This window comes from Oncorhynchus mykiss, chromosome 7, assembly GCF_057628025.1.
Source record: "Oncorhynchus mykiss isolate SJ-2025 chromosome 7, ASM5762802v1, whole genome shotgun sequence".
NCBI lineage: Eukaryota > Metazoa > Chordata > Actinopteri > Salmoniformes > Salmonidae > Oncorhynchus > Oncorhynchus mykiss.
The window spans coordinates 53380639-53398345 of NC_143028.1; the positions used below are offsets into that span (position 1 = coordinate 53380639).

Below are 17707 nucleotides of genomic sequence, written 5' to 3' on the forward strand. Positions count from 1 at the left end.
AAATGAGAACTTGTTCTCAACTTGCCTACCTGGTTAAATAAAGGTGAAATAAAATAAAAATAAAAAAATAAAACAAAACCGCGACTCGTCAGTGAAGAGCACTTTTTACCAGTCCTGTCTGGCCCAGCGACGGTGGGTTTGTAACCCACAGGTGACGTTGTTGCCAGTGATGTCTGGTGAGGACCTGCCTTACAACAGGCCTACAAGCCAGCCTCTCTCAGCCTATTGCGGACAATCTGAGTGAGCACTGATGGAGGGATTGTGCGTTCCTGGTGTAACTCGGGCAGTTGTTGCTATCCTGAACCTGTCCCGCAGCTGTCATGTTCGGATGTACCGATCCTGTGCAGGTGTTCTTGTCTAATGATGTTCTGTATTATGTCATTCTTTATTATGTTGCATGTTTTGTGTGGACCCCAGGAAGAGTAGCTGCTGCTTTTGCAACAGCTAATAGGGATCCTACTAAAATTCCAATACCAAATCTTTCCCTCGATCCTGACTAGTCTCCCAGTCCCTGCCGCTGAAAACATCCCACCATGCATCACCATAGGGAGGGGGTCATATTTCCTTGAGATGTGATGCTTGGCATTCAGGCCAAAGAGTTCAATCTTGGTTTCATCCGACCAGAGAATCTTGCTTCTCATGGCCTGAGAGTCAACTCCAAGTGGGCTGTCATGTGCCTTTTACTGAGGAGTGGCTTCCGCCTGGCCACTACCATAAAGGCTTGATTGGTGGAGTGCTGCAGAGATAGTTGTCCTTCTGGAAGGTTATCCCATATCCACAGAGAACCTCTGACAATAAGTGACCATCGGGTACTTGGTCACCTCCCTGACCAAGGCCTTTCTCCTCCGATTACTCAGTTTGGCCAGGCGGCCAGCTCTATAAAGAGTCTTGGTGGTTCCAAACTTCTTCTGCTTAAGAATTATGGAGGCGACTGTGTTCCTGGGAACTTTCAATGCTGCAGAAATTTGTTGATACCCTTCCCAAGATCTGTGCCTCGACACAATCCAGTCTTGGAGCTCTAGGGACAATTCCTTCGACCTCATGGCTTGGCTTTTGCTCTGACATGGACTGTCAACTGTGGGACCTTATATAGACAGGTGTGTGCCTTTTCAAATCATGTCCAATCAATTGAATTTACCACAGGTGGACTCCAATGAAGTTGTAGAAACATCTCAGGGATGATCAATGGGTCTGAATACTTATGTAAATAAAGTATTTCTGTTTTTTTATTTTTTATTTTTTTTACAGATGTACAACAATCTCAATTCACTAAAAAAGTACATAAAAGTACATAAAAAGTCTGTTTTCGCTTTGTTATTATGGGATATTGTGTGTAGATTGATGCAGAATTAAAAAATAGATTTTAGAATAAGGCTGTAAAGTAACAAAATATGCAAAAAGTCAAGGGGTTTGAATCTTTCCGAATGCACTGTATAGTGTCATATAAATGTGTTTGTTGGCATTGTGTATCTCTGAGTCAGTGGTTGACAGCACAACACAATTCCAACCACAATGGGGGTTATTTCATACAACACATTAATTAAAGCCTAAAAGCCACATCACATATCTTGATCAAAAAAATGCAAAGAATGATGACATGCAGAATTGGCAGTTTCTATGTCGATCTTTATTTTGAATGTCTTATCTTTCGCAAGACCGGTCAGAGTTACAGGTTCAATTGTCAATAGTCAAAATGAAATATACATGTACATCACTAGTCACTGATGTTGAACATTTTGATACATATTTTAATATTAATATATAAGGCCCACTAATCTACTATTGTATTTACAAAATACTTTGCTAACTTGTTTTGAGGGTACTTTTTCTTAAATTCCAGTTTAGACCTGGCTATTTGAACTCACTGATTGGAATTAGCTAAATATGTTTTTTTGCTGTGTTACATCTGGTGTAAAACAGTAGGCATATCCAAACAGAGTTCTAATTTGAGATACTTAGAACTAGATAAAAACATTATAAATCATGGGGCAAGAGCAATGTTACTGGAAATGACTTCACTCTGACCATGTTGAGTAAGATGGCTCACCTCAAAACATATTATTTCATAAGTTTATCAATAGGAGTCCTGAGCAGCTTTGGACACTTTCCTCAACACAAACCCATCATAAAGAACCAGAAATAATTCAGAATAACAAAGTACCTACATCAAACAAGTGTTAATTCTGCTGTTCTTCTGACTTCTCATCCTCATTTCCATCTGAAGGACATCATCATCCACATTGTCTCCAGGAGGGACATGTTGCCATCTTTGTTCGATTTGTTGGATATGATGTGTGTTAACTCCCTTTGGAGTAAATTGGGTGCTGTTCCCTAGTGTTTGCATTCATTACTCATCATTTAGGGTGTCAGGAGTTAGGAAGGAAGGGATGGGATAGTCTAGAATTGAAGGGTCTGAAGAGTCTTATGCCATTACAGAGCCTTCTGTTGTGCATTCTGTTCCTACCGCTCAACTTCAACATGAATCCAAGTGAAGGGATGAGGGGGGAAATAAAATCTGTGAGGAAGAAAACCAAAACATTTAGGTGAAAAAATAACCACATATAATCATAAAAGAACAATAAGATGCTGAATTTCAAATCAACACCTACCCTTGAAACACTTTAAATCTGAAAGAATTGGATGGGTGTATCCAACATGGTGAAAATGTCACCTTGTCTGTCTGAGGCAAGTCTATTATCTGAGACCTCCAAATCTACTAGAAGTGTCAATGTGTACAGCCTAGGTGTCAATTTGGGTTACAAGAACAGACAAGAGATAACTACTGCACCTTTTTTTGTGTTTCTGCTTAGAACAGACCGCAAGATTTTAGGTTCTCTTTGATAATGATGTCTGTCACGGCTCCGAACACAATCTCAACATTCTTTGTGTCCGTGGCGCAGGTCAAGTGAGAGTAGATTTCTTTGACACCCTTCTTCATGTTCAGCTCCTCAAACTGCTTCTTGATGTAGTCGCTGGCATCATCATACGTGTTGGGGCCTAGTGGCAGAGTAAGCAGGCAGCTCAGGAAGTGGTTCTCAGTTGTTTTCAATTGTAGGTGATGAAGTTGACAGTATCTATTCTGTTGGCTAGTATCTTGCCACTGCATCATATTGCAGTAGAAGATAAAACATTTCCATCATTCCTGTCCTTGGGAAATCATGCGGTTTTACTATGCTGTTTTTACTTGTGGTTACTCTTACCATCGTAGTCGGGGAAGCAGATGCTTAGGTGGACCTTCTTGATTTTCTCCTCGAAAAGATCCTTCTTGTTGAGGAAGAGTACGATGGAGGTGGTGGCGAAGAACCTGTGGTTGCAGATACTGTTGAACAGGTGAAGAGACTCATGCATACGGTTCTGTGGAGAAAAGGAAAAAGAGGGTTAGGTTAGTCTCAGGCTAGATTAGTATGCTAACTATACTGAACAAAAATATAAACGCAACATGCAACAATTTCAAAGATTTTAGTTACAGTTCATAAGGAAATCAGTCAATTGAAATAAATGCACTAGGCCCTAATCTATGGATTTCACATGACTGGGAATACAGATATGCATCTGTTGGTCACAGATACCTTAAAAAAAGGTAGGGGCGTGGATCAGAGAACCAGTCAGTAACTGGTGTGACTACCATTTGCCTCATGCAGCGCGACACATCTCCTTCGCATAGAGTTGATCAGGTTGTTGATTGTGGTCTGTTGAATGTTGTCCCACTCCTCTTCAATGGCTGTGCGAAGTTGCTGGATATTGGTGGGAACTGGAACACTCTGTCGTACACGTGGATCCAGAACATTCCAAACATGCTCAATGGGTGACGTGTCTGGTGAGTATGCAGGCCACAGAAGAACTGGGACATTTTCAGCTTCCAGGAATTTTGTACAGATCCTCGTGACATGGGGCCGTGCATTATCTTGCTGAAATATGAGGTGGTGGTGGCAGATGAATGGCATGAATGACAATGGGCCTCAGGATCTAGCCATGGTATCTCTACATTTAAATTGCCATTGATAAAAGGCAATTGTGTTCGTTGTCCGTAGCTTATGCCTGCCCATACCATAACCCCACCGCAAGCATGGGGCACTCTGTTCACAACCTTGACCTCAGCAAACCGCTTGCCCACACAACGTCATACACGTGGTCTGTGGCTGTGAGGCCGGTTAGACGTACTGCCAATTCAATGAAAAGACGTTGAACATTCAATTCTCTGGTAACAGCTCTGACTGAAATTCCTCCAGTCAGAATGCAAATTGCACACTTCCTCAAAACTTAAACTTGAGACATCTGTGGCATTGTGTTGTGTGACAAAACTGCACATTTTCGAGTGGCTTTTTATTGTCCTCAGCACAAGGTGCACCTGTGTAATGAGCATGCTGTTAAATCAGGTTCTTGATATGCCACACCTGTTAGGTGGATTGATTATCTTGGCAAAGGAGAAACGTTTACTAACGGGTGTAAACAAATTTGTGCAAAAACATTTGAGAGAAATAAGCTTTTTGTATAGAACATTTCTGGGATCTTTTATTTCAGCTCATGAAACATGAGACCAACACTTTACATGCGTTTGTATTTTTGTTTAGTGTATACTCTTAACCACATGTGCCAAACTCATTCCACGGAAGGCCGAGTGTCTACGGGTTTTCGTTCCATGGGTTCTACAGGTTTTCGTTCTTGGATGATTCATTAAGGTCACTAATTAGAAAGGAACTCCCATCACCTGGTTGTCTAGGTCTTAATTGAAAGGAAAAAACAAAAACCTGCAGACACTCGCCCTCCATGGAATTAGTTTTACACACCTGCTCAAACCAAAGAGATTATCTAATTTCCTATTTTGGTCCTTTGGCAAGCACACAAACACAACTCTACATGTCTTCTGTGCTTGAACTGGGGTGATGTTATTAGGTACAGGACTGTGAGGCGATTGAGAAATCATATTGTATAGTCATCTGAGCTATGTCCTTGGGGAGTTTAACATGTGATGGCCTGGTAGGGTTCAATAAACTTGTGACTGAATAATCCATTGTTTACTTGATGTCAGACTGGAGAAAATACCCTTCAGTTAGAATCAGAACATCTGATGCTCTTTCAATCTTACCAAATGGATCACAGTACAAAAAAGAGAAATCCAAGTAAACAGTACAAAAGTACAACATTTGGACTAAAAGGGCCACATAGAGGTGTTCTGTCTCGATATGGAAAATCACAACTGTGACAAACTAGTTGAACTATCAGAGGTCAACTGTAAAGCCAAACCCACCACTTCATCGTCCTCTACAAGCACCATGTCATAAGCACTGAGGGCTCCGCAGAAGATGATGCAGGTTACACCCTCAAAACAATGGATCCACTTCTTTCTCTCCGACCGCTGGCCGCCCACATCGAACATCCTGTCAGGGGGGATGGGTTAAAAAAGGGAGATGTTAGATATGACTGTAAAGAGATAATCAACGATTGTGCAAAATCACACCCCAAAGGAAATGGAATGAACATGCAAGGATGTATGGAAGACCACTTTAGGCCCTTTGTGGTCTCCCTTGTTTGGCTAATATTCCCTCACCTGAAGTGCAGCTCTTTGCAGGAGAACTGCTCCTCGATGATGCCGGTGGTCTTGACTCGAGAACGCAGCACATCCTGCTCGTTGGGCAGGTAATCAGACTTTGTAATTCTGTCCAATTCTCCAAGATAGCTGTTGAGCGAGATTTCAGTTTAGCATACATTCACACCCCCATATAGAACATAATCATGCTCACCAACAAAGATATGACCTGAACTGTCATGAGAATGATAAGACTGTCATAACAAACTATAACAGTTGCTGTGACACTCACTAGCCAGCTGAGTCGTTGAGCTGGTACTCAGCTGCTCTCTCGAAGGAGGCCTGGACACCACTGTCACTCCAGAGCCTCTTGATGACATCAGCCAGCTCAGGGGGCATTGAGCCCTCTTCAATGGAGTCTGACAGGTTGGACAGCTTCTGCCCGTCTTCCTGCACCATGAAGTCAACTGGTGAGTTTTACTGCTACTAAAATGAAAATTTAATTCCATTGTACGGTAATTAGCTAAGCTAACAATGTAGTGTTGTTATTTCTATTTGAATAACATGTGAAACTACTGAAACTTCTGCTGGTGTCTCAATGTCTATCCGTGTGTGTCATTGAGGGCCTATTTGGTGGACCAGAAGGGTTAGAGATGCAGGGTGGGACTCACAGATCCCTTTGGTGATCCAAAGTCAATTGACAGCATCTCCATGCCTCTGATAATGGCCAGAGCAGACTGCAAGATGTTACCATAGATGATCGCCCTGAACTCCAATTGTTCTTCTTTGGTATAACCACCTTGATGGAGAATTCTACCCAACACAAGAGGAAGAAAACAGTTAGAATTGTAATTACAGTTTAAAATACAACTGACATACAATGCTACCAACAACCATTATTGGCCAGAAGAACTAGTACTAGTCATTCTGCAACAAGTGTTTTAGTGTTTTGTTCAGTAGTCATCAGGGTATATGTCAATTGTAGCTGCCACAATTTATTCTATCATGGTCCATTTTGTTTTCCCATATGATTATGAGCCATAAACTTATTGAACACCCAATTCACACCTTTTAGAGTGATGGTAAAGTATATGGACAAGGTTTGGTTGCATGTACATTAGGAGGGAGGAATAACATGCAATGTCAAAGGTGTTTATTTTGTTATACTCACTTCATCTGCTTGACAATTGTGCTCTTCCCAGACTCACCAGCACCTGGTAAAACAAAAGAAGAAGTAGATACACCTGTATGTTACAATGGCTTTCCCATGTACAAACACATCATCCTCATTCACCCTGTAGTTGGTTAAAGGGAACCTGAGGGCCAAAACATGACCTATGCAAAGAGATGTATAATGACAGCACATAGTGAAAGAGAAAGCTCAGCAGTTGCCCATCCCCTCCACTGGTACAGATCCAGTCCTCTGAGACACACAGCATGACAAGCAGTCAGTTGTGTTGCAGAAGTTACAGTTGTAGTTATTTCACAGCTGTTATATTATGACCTTTTGTTTTGTGTTTAGCTTTGTTTCTGCATGTTGTTGTTGCATTTGTACCATGAGTTTGGCTATAGACACATCTTATGGGATACTTCCCATTGTAACAACATACTTAGCGGGGGGAGGGGGGGGAGGGGGGGGGGGGGGGGTAACAGAGCAATCGGAAATTAATAAACAAGTACTGGGCCATAGGGCAGACTGGGCTGAGCAGTGAAGTTGTATGTCATAATACCAGTAAGCTAATTTCCCTCTGGGCTTATATCAAACAAGACTGTCACCACCAGCAGATTTGTTATCCCACACGCCACCTCAACGGGGTCATCTAGGCTTCCTGACTATTTGGAAATGGGCATATGAAAGTGTTTATGGCTAATGTGATGGACATATGTCCCAATGGTTTAGCAGAGGTCAGTGTCCTTATTAGCTAAGGGCTAAATGGATGGGATTTGAGAAGCCATATCGGCCGATATGTAAAGACTAGGAAGACGTCAGTCCATGAGGAATCGTGAGTTTGTGTCAACAAAAGTTCCTGGGATAGTGTGTCCTTCTCTCCGTTGGTTCTTATCCATGAAGGTAGGCGAGAGGGCTAACTAGATAGGCTGGGGTGACTGGGCTGTCTCCATAATAGACCTATTTCACCATCAATATCTCCATGCATAGGTTTATTTTCCTGAAGGCAGGCCTGATATTCCTGAATAAAGCCATTCCTCCAAATGTAGGCCTATTTCTTCATGCTCTCCACAAGTAGGTTGTTATCTCTTAAGGTAAGTGTGCACCAGTACATTGATACCTGATGCAACCAGAAGATGGCATTGGTTGTGGAGCATTGCATTCTGCAAAGTTCAATTGCTTTTTAACTTTTTAAAGCAAGAGGTGAGTAGTTACTGTTCTTGTACCCCAGATACAGGGCCTTCAGAAAGTATACACATCCATTGGCTTATTCCACATGTTGTTGTGTTACAGCCTGAATTACATTCAATTGATGTTTTTTCTCATCCATCTACACACAATACCCCATAATAACAAAGTGAAAATATGTTGTTAGAAATGTTGGCTAATTTATAGAAAATTAAATAGAGAAATACACTTACAGTTGAAGTGGGAAGTTTACAAACACTTAGGTTGGAGTCATTAAAACTCATTTTTCAACCACTCCACCAATTTCTTGTTAATTAACTAAGTATAGTTTTGTCAAGTCGGTTAGGACATCTACTTTGTGCATGACACAAGTCATTTTTCCAACAATTGTTTACAGACAGATATTTCACTTATAATTCACTGTATCCCAATTCCAGTGGGACAGAAGTTTACATACACAAAGTTGACCATGCCTTTAAACAGCTTGGAAAATTCCAGAAAATGATATCAAATCAAATCAAATGTATTTACAGTGCCTTGCGAAAGTATTCGGCCCCCTTGAACTTTGCGACCTTTTGCCACATTTCAGGCTTCAAACATAAAGATATAAAACTGTATTTTTTTGTGAAGAATCAACAACAAGTGGCACACAATCATGAAGTGGAACGACATTTATTGGATATTTCAAACTTTTTTAACAAATCAAAAACTGAAAAATTGGGCGTGCAAAATTATTCAGCCCCCTTAAGTTAATACTTTGTAGCGCCACCTTTTGCTGCGATTACAGCTGTAAGTCGCTTGGGGTATGTCTCTATCAGTTTTGCACATCGAGAGACTGAAATTTTTTCCCATTCCTCCTTGCAAAACAGCTTGAGCTCAGTGAGGTTGGATGGAGAGCATTTGTGAACAGCAGTTTTCAGTTCTTTCCACAGATTCTCGATTGGATTCAGGTCTGGACTTTGACTTGGCCATTCTAACACCTGGATATGTTTATTTTTGAACCATTCCATTGTAGATTTAGCTTTATGTTTTGGATCATTGTCTTGTTGGAAGACAAATCTCCGTCCCAGTCTCAGGTCTTTTGCAGACTCCATCAGGTTTTCTTCCAGAATGGTCCTGTATTTGGCTCCATCCATCTTCCCATCAATTTGAACCATCTTCCCTGTCCCTGCTGAAGAAAAGCAGGCCCAAACCATGATGCTGCCACCACCATGTTTGACAGTGGGGATGGTGTGTTCAGCTGTGTTGCTTTTACGCCAAACATAACGTTTTGCATTGTTGCCAAAAAGTTCAATTTTGGTTTCATCTGACCAGAGCACCTTCTTCCACATGTTTGGTGTGTCTCCCAGGTGGCTTGTGGCAAACTTTAAATGACACTTTTTATGGATATCTTTAAGAAATGGCTTTCTTCTTGCCACTCTTCCATAAAGGCCAGATTTGTGCAATATACGACTGATTGTTGTCCTATGGACAGAGTCTCCCACCTCAGCTGTAGATCTCTGCAGTTCATCCAGAGTGATCATGGGCCTCTTGGCTGCATCTCTGATCAGTCTTCTCCTTGTATGAGCTGAGAGTTTAGAGGGACGGCCAGGTCTTGGTAGATTTGCAGTGGTCTGATACTCCTTCCATTTCAATATTATCGCTTGCACAGTGCTCCTTGGGATGTTTAAAGCTTGGGAAATCTTTTTGTATCCAAATCCGGCTTTAAACTTCTTCACAACAGCATCTCGGACCTGCCTGGTGTGTTCCTTGTTCTTCATGATGCTCTCTGCGCTTTTAACGGACCTCTGAGACTATCACAGTGCAGGTGCATTTATACGGAGACTTGATTACACACAGGTGGATTGTATTTATCATCATTAGTCATTTAGGTCAACATTGGATCATTCAGAGATCCTCACTGAACTTCTGGAGAGAGTTTGCTGCACTGAAAGTAAAGGGGCTGAATAATTTTGCACGCCCAATTTTTCAGTTTTTGATTTGTTAAAAAAGTTTGAAATATCCAATAAATGTCGTTCCACTTCATGATTGTGTCCCACTTGTTGTTGATTCTTCACAAAAAAATACAGTTTTATATCTTTATGTTTGAAGCCTGAAATGTGGCAAAAGGTCGCAAAGTTCAAGGGGGCCGAATACTTTCGCAAGGCACTGTATATAGCCCTTCTTACATCAGCTGATCTCAAAGTGCTGTACAGAAACCCAGCCTAAAACCCCAAACAGCAAGCAATGCAGGTGTAAAAGCATGGCTTTAGAAGCTTCTGATAGGCTAATTGACATCATTTGAGTCAATTGGATGTTTTTCAAGGCCTACCTTCAAACTCAGTGCCTCTTTGCTTGACATCATTGGAAAATCAAAAGAAATCAGCCAAGACCTCAGAAAATAAATTGTTGACCTCCACAAGTCTGGTTCATCCTTGGGAGCAATTTCCAAACGCCTGAAGGTTCCACGTTCATCTGTACAAACAATAGTACGCAAGTATAAACACCATGGGACCACGCAGACGTCATACCGCTCGGGAAGGAGACACGTTCTGTCTCCTAGAGATTAACGTACTTTGGTGGGAAAAGTGCAAATCAATCCCAGAACAACAGCAAATGACCTTGTGAAGATGCTGGAGGAAACTGGTACAAAAGTATCTATATCCACAGTAAAACGAGACCTATAATCGACATAACCTGAAAGGCCGCTCAGCAAGGAAGAAGCCACAGCTTCAAAACCGCCATAAAAAAGCCAGACTACGGTTTGCAACTGCAAATCGGGACAAAGATCATAACGTTTGGAGAAATGTCCTCTGGTCTGATGAAATAAAAATAGAACTGTTTGGCCATAATGACCATCGATATGTTTGGAGGGAAAAGGGTGAGGCTTGCAAGCCAAAGAACGTCATCCCAACTGTGAAGCATGGGGGTGGGAGCATCATGTTGTGAGGGTGCTTTGCTATAGCAGGGACTGGTGCACTTCACAAAATAGATGGCATCATGTGGTAGGAAAATTAGGTGGATATATTGAAGCAACATCTCAAGACATCAGTCAGGAAGTTAAAGCTTGGTCGCAAATGGGTCTTCCAAATGGACAATGACCCCAAGCATACTTCCAGAGTTGTGGCAAAATGTCTTAAAGACAACAAAGGCAAGGTATTGGAGTGGCCATCACAAAGCCCTGACCTCAATCCTATAGAACATTTGTGGGCAGAACTGAAAAAGTGTGTGCGAGCAAGGAGGCCTACAAACCTGACTCAGTTACACCAGCTCTGACAGGAGGAATGGGCCAAAATTCACCCAACTTTTTGTGAGAAGCTTGTCGAAGACTACCTGAAACATTTGATCCAAGTTAAACAATTTAAAGGCAATGCTACCAAATACTAATTGAGTGCATTTAAACTTCTGACCCACTGGGAATGTGATGAAATAAATAAAAACTTAAATAAATCATTCTCTCTACTATTATTCTGACATTTCACATTCTTAAAATAAAGTGGTGATCCTAACTGACCTAAGACAGGGAATTTTTACCAGGATTACATGTCAGGAATTGTGAATGGCGTATGTAAACTTCCGACTTCAACTGTACATGGACACCTGCTCGTCAAAAATCTAATTCCAAAATCATTGTCATTAATATGGGATGGTCCCCCTTTGCTGCTATAACAACCTCCACTCCTGGGGAGGCTTTCCATTAGATGTTTGTCCATTGCTGCGGGGACTTACTTCCATTCAGCCACAAAAGCATTGTGAGGTCGGGCACTGATGTTGGGCGATGAGGCCTGGCTCGCAGTCGGTGTTCAAATTCATCCCAAAGGTGTCCGATGGGGTTGAGGTCAGGGCCCTGCGCAGGCCAGTCAAGTTCTTCCACACCGATCTCGACAAACCATTTCTGTATGAACCTCGCTTTGTGCATGGGGGCATTGTAATGCTGAAACAGGAAATGGCCTTCCTGAAACTGTTGCCACAAAGTTGGAAGCAGAGTATTGTCTAGAATGTCATTGTATGCTGTAGCATACAAAATGAAAAACATTCCCAGACCAGTATTGCTTCTCCACCAAACTTTACAGTTGGCACTATGCATTCGGGCAGGTAGCGTTCTTCTGGCATCCACCAAACCTATATTTCTCTGTTGGATTGCCAGGTGGTGAAGCGTGATTCATCCCTCCAGAGAACGCGTTTCCACTGCTCCAGAGTCCAATGGCGGCGAGCTTTACACCACTCCAGCCGAGGCTTGGCATTGCACATGGTGATCTTAGGCTTGTGTGCGTGCGGCTGTTAGCCATGGAAACCCATTTCATGAAGCTCCTGACGAACAGTTATTGTGCTGACGTTGCTTCAAGAGGAAGTTTGGAACTCGGTAGTCAGTGTTGCAATCAAGGACAGACGATGTTTACGTGTTAAGCACTTCAGCATTTGGCGTTCTTGTTCTGTGAGCTTGTGTGGCCTACCACTTTGTGGCTGAGCCGTTGTTGTTCCTAGACGTTTTCACTTCACAATAACAGCACTTACAGTTGACCAGGGCAGCTCTAGCAGGGCCGAAATTTGACGAACTGACTTATTGGAAAAGTGGCATCCTATGATGGTACCACGTTGAAAGTCACTGAGCTCTTCAGTACGGACCATTCTACTGCCAATGTTTGTCGATTTTATTCACCTGTCAGCAACGGGTGTGGCTGAAATAGCCGAATCCACTCATTTGAATGGGTGTCCATATACATTTGTTGTGTATCTCATTTAAATACGTATTCACACCCCTGAGTCAATACGTTGGAAACCCCTTTGGCAGCGATTACAGCTGTGAGTCTTCCTGGGTAAGTCTCTAAAAGTTTTGGACACTTGGATTGTACAATATTTGCACATTATTATTTGTTTATTTCTTCAAACTCGATCATGTTGGTTGTTGATTTTATTTATTTTATTTAACCTTTATTTAACTAGGCAAGTCAATTAAGAACACATTTTTATTTACAATGACGGCCTACAATGACAGCCTATTGATCATTGCTAGACAGCCATTTTCAAGTCTTTCCATCGATTTTCAAGCCAATTTAATTGAAAACTGTAAGTAGTCCACTCAGGAACATTCAATGTCTGCTTTCTTTTTTTTCTTTTTTATCTACCAATAGGTGCTCTTCTTTGTGAGGCATTGGTAAACCTCCTTGGTCTTTGTGGTTGAATCTGTGTTTGAAATTCAATGCTCGACTGAGGGATATTACAGATCATTGTATGTGTGGGGTACAGAGATGAGGTAGTCATTCAAAAGTAATGTTAAACACTATTATTGCATACAGAGTGAGTCCATGCAACTTATTATATGACTTGTTAAGCACATTTTTTTTATCCTGAACTTATTTAGGCTTGGTAACCCAATTATTAACCCATTAACCCAATTCCAGTTTCAACTGACCTGAGCCCTAGGACCATGCCCCAGGAATACCTGACATGATGACTCCTTGCTGTCACCAGTCCACCTGACTGTGCTGCTGCTCCAGTTGCAACTGTTCTGCCTTATTATTATTCGACCATGCTGGTCATTTATGAACATTTGAACATCTTGGCCATGTTCTGTTATAATCTCCACCCGGCACAGCCAGAAGAGGACTGGCCACCCCACATAGCCTGGTTCCTCTCTAGGTTTCTTCCTAGGTTTTGGCCTTTCTAGGGAGTTTTTCCTAGCCACCGTGCTTCTACACCTGCATTGCTTGCTGTTTGGGGTTTTAGGCTGGTTTTCTGTACAGCACTTTGAGATATCAGCTGATGTACGAAGGGCTATATAAATAAATTTGATTTGATTTGATTTACCATAACAAAGGGGTTGAATACTTATTGACTCAAGACTTTCAGGCTCCTGAGTGGCGCAGCGGTGTAGGCACTGCATCACAGAGCTAAAGGCATCACTACAGACCCTGGTTCGATCCCGGGCGGGCTGTATCACAACCGGCCATGATCAGGAGTCCCATAGGGGGACGCACAATTGGCCGTGTCGTCCGGGTTAGGGGTGAATCATTTCTGAAGGTACTATAAATATCATATACTAAGCTCTGACAGCATTTTGTTGATTATGACAAAATTGATAGGGATGATGTACCTACATTTCATTCAGAATACAGAACAACTTGGTCTTTAGTAACCTAATTGTTACTCTGCAAGAAAATTGGCTTTGCTGCGTCTGTGTTATGTTCTGCAGGAGCAGCAGGAGACACAAGGATTAATGGCTGTTAATTGCTGCTCTTCATCCACAAAGCCTCAACTCATTCTTTGGCTGCAGTCCTACCAACTGGATTGTGGGTCATTTCACGTCTTCAGTTTTGCAATGTGTCAATATTTGACCAATTCCTTCAGCTGTCACTGCATCTCATTGGTTTAGTTTAAAATATGGACAATAACTACTACAATATGATTATTTTGTTTAAAATATGGACAATAACGACTACAATATGGTTATCTTCACCACCAAAACCTCATACCAATAGGGGAAAGTATGCCATTTTTGATGCCTTAAACATGACAATTTCTCTCCTCCCAGTTACTGTTAGTGAGGGGTGTAGACAGGTGAGACAGGGGTTATGGTTTACAAGATGTTACATCTGCACATTTGATCTTTTTTAAATGAAAGTGTCTCCATTAATGTAAATGAATGTTGATAATATAATGATCTATGGCCCAGATAGTCATTTGTTCCTGTCAATTGATCCTAATACGCTTTTGTTGCTGCTGGCCCTGATTACTCTGATGGTTGACCCTTCTGAGTTTCTCTGGTAGTCTTCTAATGTTGACCCTATTGTCTGCAAACTTTTAGTGGATTGGTACCTGTTGTATTTGGCTTTTCATAATTGCTGTATTGATCAGCATCTCTGTTTGTCCCTTGTTATTTTCCCTGTCAATTAACTTGTGTCATTGGCCCTTGCTTTTTGCCATGTGTGATGACTACTTAGCATTTGATGATGCATGTTGCAGGCCATGATGTAACCCGGTGCTAGGGAAATTATTACAGGGAGTCTAAGTAGCAGGAAAGGAAGCATAATTGGGTTACCATGATCCTATGGGAAAGGCTGACTAAATCCTGCCCCTGAACCCTCACAAAGCTATTTATACCCAGAGCTCATGACACATCTACCGCTCATTGTTTTACATACTGTATTGAGACACATGCTGCTGATATGTCAACATTCATAACTGTTGCCACTTCTACAGACAGTCATATAACCCTGTTTTCATAACCTACGAAGACAATGTAGGGTTCTTCTAAATCCTCTCAGAGCCAAACATTAACACTATTCTGATTCCCTGCTAGGTAGTGTTCCAGATTTTCTACTTTACAGACTTTTCTCGGAGTCTAATATCTATTGAAGTAGCTAATATAGAAATAGACTCACAATTTCCCTTCTAGTAGTTATGAATCAACACGTTCCATTTCAGGGGAACTTAAAAAACAATGCTCAGCTATCAACCTTATGGTTGCTGAGAAACATTGAATGACCATATACTATAGTAACGACTGTCATACAGATTGTCATTATGAGAGAATTTGTTGTTTCAATCAAGGGAAATGGTATTGCCTTTTATTATGGTGTTTTCTAACACCTCTGACCCCACAAATCCTACGATTTCTCATTTCAGTCTTGAGGTAACAGAAGCAGTCACTCTTGGACTTATCTGATTTAATGTAAGCTACTTTCAGCGTGACATGCTTATCTGTTTACATCCAGGCCGTGTTACAGTGACATGCCAATTCACATTCACGTTGAATGTGCAAAGGCAGAACACCAATGTAATATATAACAGATTACCGTTAAGCTCTTGTCATATATAACTGAGGATAGATATCAGGATCAATGCTAGTGTTCTGATTGCGTAGGCCTAATAAGTTTAGCCTGTTTTTGAACGCACCATTTCAGCATTGGCAAGTTTCCACAAATCTGGAAGTGTTAAACAATTGGAAAAGTCCATTCCATTGATCACAATTCTGATCATTTAAGACATTTTTATAGGTTTAGCCTGTTTCTGAATGCACCATTTCAGCATTGGCAAGTTTCCACAAATCTGGAAGTGTTAAACAATTGGAAAAGTCCATTCCATTGATCACAATTCTGATCATTTAAGACATTTTTATAGGTTTAGCCTGTTTCTGAATGCACCATTTCAGCATTGGCACGTTTCCATAAATCTGGAAGTGTTAAACAATTGGAAAAGCTCATTACATTGATAAAAATTATATTTTTAGCTACATTGAATGTTCCAGAAGCACCTTGAGCAACAAGCGCCATCGATCAAGTTACCATATCAAAGTGATGAAGAATTCACAACAACTATGCTAACTTCGCCAGGGAATATTCAGTCTCATATAATTCCAACTGTTATCATCAGTGTAACCTACTAAAGTCCATCTTATCTAATATGTAAGCTCATACAGAGGTTGGGTATGGCTGATGCTTAGGGTCATACAGGTTGGCATGACTGCTCATTGCAAAACCAAATTTATTTTCTTCACATGATGTAAAATTCAACTATTTATGCCTTTCATTGGTGTGCAATTTCCAATACAATGCCCCCTAACAAAAACAGTTTGACTCTCAAATCTCTCAAAGATCAGGGCACATAGCATAATATTCAACCAATATCTTTCTTTCAGTTTTTTTAAGAAGATGATGCTTATCCTGGTGGTTTGCATCAGAGACTGCTATGGTCTATGCCTGACAGACCATAAGCCAGTTAAGGGTCTCATTCTACTTTTCTGAAGTTTCAGAAGAGGCCCCACAGGCACAACAGCTCCTTACCAAGCAGCAGAAGCTTGACAGTCTTGGATTCTTTGTCTGCATCCTCCGCCAGCTGCTTTTCCAGCTCTTTGGACTTTGCGGCTAATGCCTTGTCTTCGACACTTCCTCCAGCTCCCATTTTGAACTTTGGGTCTTTCTCACTCCTTCAAGACAAGATCCTGTGTGGTACGGAAATGCGGCCGTCCGCTCCCGCCGTCTGAGGGGTGCACTGGGAGACAGGCAAGAAGGAGGGCAGAGGTGGGGGCTGGGAACAAGGGGTCCTGGCCTCAGTCAGGGGTTGGTGGATGGAGGAAGAGGACTCTGGAGATGTATGCTGGCACGCAGTCGGACAATCACTGCTTGGGGACTAAGGGAAGCTGTCTTCTCTCTGGTGTTAGCCCTCCCTTATTCCCCTACGTTAAACCTGACATCTTGAAATCAGGTTGGGATTGGGCAGGGCTTTTTCTGGCGTTCCCATGGGAACCATTAGATCCAATTAGGATGAAGTAGAGGGCAAAAGTGAAGGGTGAAAAAAGCAAACGCCATAGGGTTTAGAAAGAGATGGGTGGATTAGAAATAGAGAAGGTCTGGTTTTTTATAGCTCAATGGTCTGGGTGTTCAAAGTTGACTTTCTCTACCTCTTGCACAGTTTAGCTCCCCCAGCCTCTGTCAAGTATGGCTCAAAAAGAGATGGTGTCAGGTGTGATAATGTTCTTGTTCTTCTTGCTCTCATTTAGAGTAAACTTATAACCACAGAAATAAAACAATATGATGTGCTCTGTCCTGTTTATGCTGTAGGGATTTGTAAATACTTTTTAGATTTTACCAGACTTTAAGTGACAATTGGCTTACAAACCTGAGCCATGAAAATACACTAATTGTCACGAAGGCATTTCTACAGCATAAGACCTTGGCTTTGTGTCTTTACTGGTGAAGGATGGAGAGTTTAACAAGCATCAGGTATTTACATTTTTTTTTTAAAACTTTATTTAACTAAGCAAGTCAGTTAAGAACAAATTTTATTTACAATGATGGCCTACCAAAAGGCCTCCTGCGGGGACTGGGGCTGGGATTAAAAATATA

General features: G+C 41.5%; 1 protein-coding gene across 1 annotated transcript; it reads right to left on the reverse strand.

Moving 5' to 3' along the window:
• Positions 1–1605: 1605 nt before the first annotated feature.
• Positions 1606–17058, reverse strand: LOC110528094 (guanine nucleotide-binding protein G(t) subunit alpha-2). The gene is made up of 9 exons (XM_021609901.3): positions 16646–17058; positions 6699–6741; positions 6199–6340; positions 5820–5977; positions 5549–5677; positions 5249–5378; positions 3201–3354; positions 2789–2997; positions 1606–2515 (listed from the first exon to the last, which is right to left on the reverse strand). The coding sequence occupies exons 1-8, from the start codon at positions 16761–16763 to the stop codon at positions 2807–2809; spliced, it is 1065 nt and encodes a 354-aa protein (XP_021465576.1). The 5' UTR covers positions 16764–17058; the 3' UTR covers positions 1606–2515; positions 2789–2806.
• Between the last annotated feature and the right edge of the window lie 649 nt (positions 17059–17707).